The following is an 8,219-nucleotide window of genomic DNA, read 5'->3' on the forward strand; positions in this document are numbered from 1 at the left end:
CTTACATGAATAAGATGGCGTGGCGGCGGGCTCGGCGGAGAAAAAGAAGAAGAAGCTCTGCTCTCCGGCGGCTCTCTGCCTCTCTTCGTGACCGTGACCGTGACCGTGATTCCGTCTCTGGCCTCTACTCTCGGGCGTTGGAGAAGAAGAAGCAGCCTCACTCTAAGATTTTGGGATTAATTAGTCTATGTCTCTGTGAAGGTTTGGGATTAGTTTTGGGGGAATTAAATGATACGATGGAGAGGGAATTGAGTGATATGATGGATACGGGAAGTAAACGCGGGGACGATTTTTTGTTGATAAAAATTGATGGAGACTTTGTCGATTTTAATGAAATAAAAATCGACATTTTAGCCGTCTATTTTATATAATAAATCTACACCATCTATCTAGTTTCAGAAAGAAATCTCCATCGTCTAAATTTATCGACGATAAAAGCTGTCGATATTATAATTATTAAAATAGACACCCAATCCGTCGATTTTTTTAAAAAAAAATTCACCCACCATCTTCGCCGGCAATGTGACGATAAAGTTAAAAGACTAGAAAGTTGCCAAAATAATCGACGGCTATGTCATCGATTTTAATATTTTATTTCTAATAATTTCTTTTTCATTTTATCGATGACAAGCCGTCGAAAGTTATCGACAGAAAATCTGACCGTCGATTTTTAACGTCGATAATTACCCTGTTTCTTGTAGTGTCATAAATATTGTTTTCAAATGTTTATCCCATCTTGAGTTGAAATCTCTGTGTAAGACTGATATGCAGTTTTATTCTACTTAAATATTTTTTTGATTTCATCTTCTACCCTCATCATACCTTCATAGACATACCATCTTGAGTTGAAATCTTTTTGTAAGGCTGATATGCAGTTTTATTCTACTTGAATATTTTTTTGATTGCATCTTCTATCGTTATCATACCTTCATAGGCATACCACAATGATGATTTATCATCAGCATCTACAATACTCGACAATTTAATTAACATGCTCACAAGTTTGTATGTAGTAAAATAATCATCCCAAAAAATTATTAGGCTCCTTTCTATCATTAACAAGATTACTAGCCGTAACATAATTGACTACATTGTCAGTCACTATATATACAATATTATTAGGCTTAATCCATTCAATCACCTCAGAAAACAAGTGACACAAGCTTGAAGTATTGTTTACCATATTTAAAATATCTACAGGCTTTATAAAGCACAACCATTTTGAACAATAAGCCGAAAAGTTAATCAATGTTCTTTACTTTTGATCTATCCAACCATCAGCCATAAGGGTGCATGCACTTTCTCTCGAAGCATTCTTATAGCTATCAAAAAATTAATCAGTGAGAACGACGACAAAGCTGACGCGACAGTGGTAGTGATTAGATAGCTTGAAGAAGGGCGAGCCGGTGAGAAAATGGATGTTTAGAGGAGCTGTCTCTACATACTTAAAGATGAGAGGAAGAATATAAATTAATGAAAAAATTTAAGATTTCTTTCTTAAAAAAATTTGAAACGACATCATATTAAACTTTTTTTTTAAAAACCGACCGAATCTCAATTCAGTTATACCACTCAATTTTTTTATGATTTGTTCTCCGAGTTTTTAAGGAGAGTTTGCTTATTGCCCAAATTTCTAAAGTTATTGGTTATCGGTTCGAACTAATTTTTAGAACATTAATTTTTATAGAATTCCTTTTTTTTCTTTTCGGTTCTTATACAAGTTTTATATTTTGTTCAACAAAATAAAAAGTTCAATTTTAATTAATATCGTTAGTTTATTTTATTAAGTATTGACATATTATATTATTTAACATGTTATATCAGTATTTAATAAAATAAATGAATCATCAAAACTAAGGTAAAAAAATTTAAATTTTATTGGACTAATAAAATATAGACAAAAAGCGAATATTTTATAAAGATTTTACTTAAGGCCAATTTTTAATATGAAAAGATTATTGTTTAATTGTGGTTGCCGATAGTAAATTGATAGTTGATATATTTATGTTATAATCTATAAATGTGTAAAGAAAAATAATTTTAATAATTAATTTATCTTTGTATAATAATAAATTTATCTATTAATTTTTTAAATTTAGTTAAAATATATTTTAAAAATTATCAAATAAAAAAAGAATTTATTGAAAAGATACAAATTAACATTAATTAAAATATTAAAAAATATTAACCACTTCAAATTTTATATATTAATGTTTTAATCAAATTAAATATTAATATAAAAAAATAAATTAATCATTTAATCTATTTGTATATGAAGTAAATTAATTCTTTCAATAAATATTTAATAATTTTTATAAACAAATTAAATTATACATAAATATAATAAAATAGATTAAATACATGATTCAAATTTTGCGCGGGCCATACATTAGTTTATTTAAAGTTTAAACTAAAAATTGTTTGTTTTGCGAAGTGATATTGTATCGACTTTTCTTGGATAAATTGATCAACTCAATTTCGTCCTTAATTGATCGCTTGCTTTCTCTAAATTAGTTTCAAAATTTTTTTAATCAAATTCGTCTTTTAAAAATTTTTAATTAATTGTATTAGTCCTATTATAATTTTGTTGACAATGTTAAAATTTATTGATGTGATACGTTAAGTGATACTATAACACAACACACATAAAAATATAACACAATACACATAAAAAATTTAATTGACTATTAACATAATTAATTTATAAAATTAGATAAAATTAAAACCTAATTGAAGAGAGAACTTAAAATATTGGAATCCCTCAATTTGAGATTAATTTGATATAACTTCATAAACTTATTACGTTAGTCGTCAATTAAGACTACTAAGTATGTGTTATGGTGTCATTTAATGTATAATATCAACAAATTTTGATGTCGTTAACAAATAAAGTGACAAAAAAACTAAAATAACTAATTTAAATTTTTTAAAAGACAAATTTTTAATTAATTTTTTTAAAATAATTTAAAAAATAAATAATTTTTTAAAAACTAATTTATCATTTATTCCAGTTTTCTTATGAAACTTTTTGTATGAAGACACTAGTCTCTAGGCCTTTATGTTTATTTTGTGGTTTATACATATGATTGTATCTTCTCCAATTAAAAAAAAAGAGAAGAAGAAAAACGTCTTACGTTTGTGTAAATGTCTTTAGATCAATAACAAATTAAAATTTTAATATGAATTGATAATTTATAGTTTATACTTTATACAAGTATTCTCATTCATTTTTGTTTTTTTGTTTAGATCCTTAATATAATCTCCTTTGTTACATTACTCGTGGAAAAAGATTAGCATCATATTCTAGTAGTGGTCGGTGCCGTCCGTTGAATCGGAAAGTAATATGGAAGCACTTTCGGACCCGGAAAAAAAAGAAGGCAAATTTTTTGCACCACTTATAGGATCCTTTTATTGACAAAGTGCCGAAATAAGTCAAAATGCAAGGCAACTTAAAAAAAATTTAAAAAGAAAAGAAAAAATAGTAAAACTTATATGTTAAATCTTGTTTTTAAAGCGAGGCAACTTTCCAATAAGCTAATTGCCATAACAATAATGCATGTGAGCCGTCGCTACAGTATTAATAGTCGTTTATCTCTTCTTATCTAAACGCATGCATGTTTTTAAAATTTTAAAATTAAGAGTGATTTATCTAGAATGTAAGCTTATACTTATGTCCATTAACATAATAACTAATTTAACGAATATAAATTATAGCTAAAAATATGTGAACCACAACAAATACAATAGAACAGAAAAATTGGCCAAAGTGACATCTAATTTGGAATGGAGGAAATAAAGTATAAGTTTTACAATTTTTTTTAGCGGAGGGGTTTAATTTAATAAACCGAATTAATAAATATAAGAATTTAGTTAAGGTATTAGTTTAAAATGTTAAAATAAAAAGTTATTATTTTTTTAATTTTTGAAAACTTATAAAATTTAATTTATAATTTTATAAAATATATCTTATAATTTTTATTTATAGGTAGTATCCTTAATTAGCAAACCCTACATAAGAATATTGCATCTTTCAAGAAATATTAATTTAATTTTACATTTGTATTCAATTTTGTTCAGTATAATGTTTGCCAAACATAATCTGCTTTCCACGGCATTGCATCGTCGTTCAATTCCAACCAACAATAGATATACCTCGGGAAAACGCCACAGATAGAACACAACCAATTCCAACCCCCTTTTTTCAAAAACATTAATTATTTTTAGACTACAATATACACTATGAATAAATCTTTACGTTGAAATCATAATCTAACCAATCTCGTCCAACTAAGCATTTTAAATTTATACACACACGTCTATTGTCATCGCCTTTTTCTTAGGCTATGTTTGGTGGGGAAAAAAATAAAAAAAATTGAATGAATTTTTATTTTTTTTAGATTTGTTTGGATAAAAAAAATAAAAAATATTATAAAAAGATAATTTTATTTTTATATTATAAATGATATAAAAAAATAAAAAGATAATATTAGAAGTAGAGAGAGATTTAATTTTTTTCCATTTTTTTATTATTAGAGGGAAAAAATTGGTGGGTCCCACCAATAATTTTTCATCCATTTTCCTTCCTCTCTCATTTTTCTCTTCAACAAAATAAAAAATAACTATTTTCCTTCCTATTTCTTTTCCTTCCTTCTCCTTTTTCCCATTTTCACCTCAAACAAATACACCCTTAGGATTGGCAATATATACTCTACCGGCAGATACTCAACCCGAACCAACCTGTTTGGATAGAGTTGTCTATTCTATTCGCTACGAGTAGGGTAGGGTATAGTGCAAATTTGCCTGCGGGTAAAGTAGAGTACGGGTCTAGGGTATATCCTATCCTATCCGCATCCTTAATATATTATATAATATATATAAAAGTTATGTATGTAGTGAAGAAAGTGAGTGTTGAATTCACAATCTTTCTCTTATAAAAATTTGAACTAACTACTAAACTAGTTGATGATCATATTATTTATAATTTTAGTTGGATTTCTTTAAGATTTTATTATTTTTAATTTTAATTTGAACTTAGTTTTTTATTTTCTATTTTATTAATATGTATGAAATTTGCAATGATTGAATTTTATATTTGTTTGAAAATCTTTTATTTTTCTACGGATATGGTAGAGTTTAGAATTTTAGAGTGCGGGTAGGGTTAGAGTTGAGAGATTCTCAACCCGCAAACAGAGTAGGGTAGAGTTTTAAGATAGTTTTCAACTTGTGGGTAGGATTAAAATTGAGTCCAAATAAACCCTACCCTACTCCTACCCATTGCCAGTTTTTTTTTCGTCATCTTTTTTTTTGTTATCATTATTACCAACAACACCAATATTTTGCTAATATCTTTATTAGTTCTAATTTTTTGTGGTGCCATTATTAAATAATTTCAATTAATTTCTTAGTTTATTTAAGATTCATTTGGATTCAGAAATGAATTCGATATGTTTTTGTTGATAATTGAGTTTTTTTACTATTTGTCCAAATTTAAACTAATTTTGATTTATTTGTAAATTAACTGAGATTCACTTAATATTATTGTTAAGTATTGATCAAATTTTTTATTTCTTAAGAAATACAGAAATTTTTACGTAGTTAGAGTGTGTATTCACATTATACTAATGAATTTGATTTTTGTTAAATTTGAACCAACTTAATTAAATTTAGTTGCCAAAAAAATTTGAATGTGTAACTGCTCTTAAATATTAATTACAAAAATTTATTTATCTTGTGAACTAAGAATACATATAACGGCATATGTTAAAATTACAAAATAAAAAAATTATTAAGAATATAATGTATTTATTTTATATTTATTAAATTAAAATATTTAAAATTTTTTATTAATAATAAATTTATCATATTAACTAAATTTTTATATATTTTGTTTGATTATAAAAATTTACGTACAATTATTTTTATACAAAATTAATAATTAAAAATTATTAAATAATAATTTAATTAAATATATTAAATTCACTAATAATTTTTATCAATCAATTTTGATATTAAAATAACTATATGTAAGCTTTTAATTTCTTTTTTAATTGGATATTCTTAAATTTCACGAGAAGTGACGTATGTAGTATACTAGTATTAGTGTATACATATATATTGCCATGTCGTCACTCGTTAAGGAAAACGAACCTCATTTTCATAGGAAGATTTGTTCTTTCAAACATGGGACTAGGAAGATTTGTTCTTTCAAACATGGGACTTGAATAAAGTGCGTACGTTAGCGTAAGAAATTAACACAAAAACGTCATGTGAAATTAATTAATTATAACCTACTAAAACTAAAAAAAAAACTAATTATGTTCATTTTTTTTATACTTTTACTAACAAGTGTCCTAATAATTAATTAAGGTTACTTATTTTGATTTTTTTTCAATTTTTATAATTTTTTTTATATAATAAACGCTTTAAAAGCGTACAATATTTAGTTATCAAATTTAAACATTTTTATATTTAACATTTTATCAAGTATAGTTAAATCCTTTAATGGAACAGTCACAAAAAAATCCTTTAACGGAACACCAAGTTTAGACGGTGTTAATTTAACCAAAAAATGTGTTGGCAACCTTTGATAAAATAAAAAATACAATTACCCTAATTTAATATAATCTAAAATTAAAAATGGTATTTTTATCCACAAATCTACTTTTACCGAACACCCGCAAAACTCGTATAGTATCGAGGTGAAAAACGTAGGTTTGACTTTCTCTTGTTTCCATCCGTATCTTACGCGAAAAAAGAAACCCCAAATCCAAGAAAACAATAAAACATGAAACCTATCCTATTCCCAGCTTCATCCTCCTACTATTCCAACCCCAAATCAAAACCCGCCACGTCACCACACGCCCAATCCCAAAGTAGACCCAGCCGCACCAGATCACAAACCCCCCACAATTCCAAGCTCCCTATAAATACGAAACCTTGTCATTCACAACGCCCTCAACAAAATCTCTCAGTTTTCTCTAAATCAAAGCCCTAATCAGAAACCACCTTCTAGAACCGTCGATTCACATACTTTCAGCACGAACTGGCTAACTCTCAGGGAGCGTTGTTGGTGGAAGCTGCTGACTCCAGCAACATTAAGCTGGTCCGAGCACTTTATGACGCCCTAAGCGCGCGTGACTCCCACGCGGTTCTCAAGCTCGTGGCCTCAGACCTCGAGTGGTGGTTCCATGGTCCACCCTCCTGCCAGTTCTTGAAGCTCCTGCTCACCGGAGAATCCTCCTCCTCCTCCGCCTCCTCCACCGCCGCTGATTCCTTCAAGTTTGTTCCGCAATCCGTCGTATCCTTCGGCAGCACCGTTATCGCCGAGGGCTGCGACACCGCGCGCTCCGTCGTTTGGGTCCACGCCTGGACTGTCACGGATGGGATAATTACTCAGGTCAGGGAGTACTTCAACACTTCCTTGACCGTTACCAAGATCGGAGATTCTGATTCCGATTCCGATTCTGAGATTATTCCGGCGAGTTCTGACTTCGGCAGCTTTCCTTGCGTCTGGCAGAGCAGCCTCTCCGGTCTCGCCGGAAAATCGGTCCCCGGTCTTGTCCTGGCAATATAAGAAGGGAAACACAATAATTAATAATAAATAAGTAATAAAATTGTGAAAAATATTAAAAATAAAAGTGGTTGTGCACGTGGCGGTTGGCGACTCTGTTTCACGGGGGCATTGATCGTGGTGCTTTACCTTGAAGCCATAGAGATGTAAGACCCTGTTTGGTGCAGTGTGGGATTTGGTATTGCTCCCATTTTTTTCCTTTTAATTATAATTATTTTTAATTACTATTTTAATTTCTGCGGGAGTGTGATTTGCGTAGAGCCATAACCATTAAGGGTGTCTTTTGGTTTTGGTATCTAGTGTGTTACTTTAATATGATGTGGTTTGATAATGATGCATTAAGAATATATAAGAATATTTGTTTTAAGATCTGTGATGCATATGCTCCTATATTCCTATATTCTCAAGCCAATAATTATTTTAGCTATGATACTAATCTAGTTGCCGGATTGTTGACATTTTGATATGGTGTTAGGAGTATTATTTGATAGAATTTCATAAAGTATTATTAGTAATTGACTAAGTCTAATGTTAATTAATGAAGCAAAATGGGAGTTAGCTTTTATTGCTGACGGTGTATTAAGATGAAGGTTATGAAACTCCTGATATGATACTCCTCTTATTAAATGATGGAATTGATATTATAAAA

At 28.9% G+C, this 8,219-nt stretch overlaps 1 protein-coding gene across 1 annotated transcript; it reads left to right on the forward strand.

Annotated features, from left to right (window-relative positions):
- Positions 1 to 14: 14 nt before the first annotated feature.
- LOC112717378 (uncharacterized) lies at positions 15 to 7,937 on the forward strand. The gene is made up of 2 exons (XM_025769429.3): positions 15 to 113; positions 7,013 to 7,937. The coding sequence occupies exons 1-2, from the start codon at positions 15 to 17 to the stop codon at positions 7,571 to 7,573; spliced, it is 660 nt and encodes a 219-aa protein (XP_025625214.1). The 3' UTR covers positions 7,574 to 7,937.
- The last annotated feature ends 282 nt before the right edge of the window (positions 7,938 to 8,219 follow it).

The sequence above is a fragment of the Arachis hypogaea genome, chromosome 10 (genome assembly GCF_003086295.3).
Source record: "Arachis hypogaea cultivar Tifrunner chromosome 10, arahy.Tifrunner.gnm2.J5K5, whole genome shotgun sequence".
Taxonomy (NCBI): domain Eukaryota; kingdom Viridiplantae; phylum Streptophyta; class Magnoliopsida; order Fabales; family Fabaceae; genus Arachis; species Arachis hypogaea.

Bases quoted from the DNA above. Each gene is read 5' to 3' on its own strand.
- LOC112717378 (XM_025769429.3), top strand. From the start codon at position 15: ATGGCGTGGCGGCGGGCTCGGCGGAGAAAAAGAAGAAGAAGCTCTGCT. The intron at 114-7,012 runs GTCTCTGGCCTC...ACCACCTTCTAG, and splicing joins GTGACCGTGACCGTGATTCC to AACCGTCGATTCACATACTT.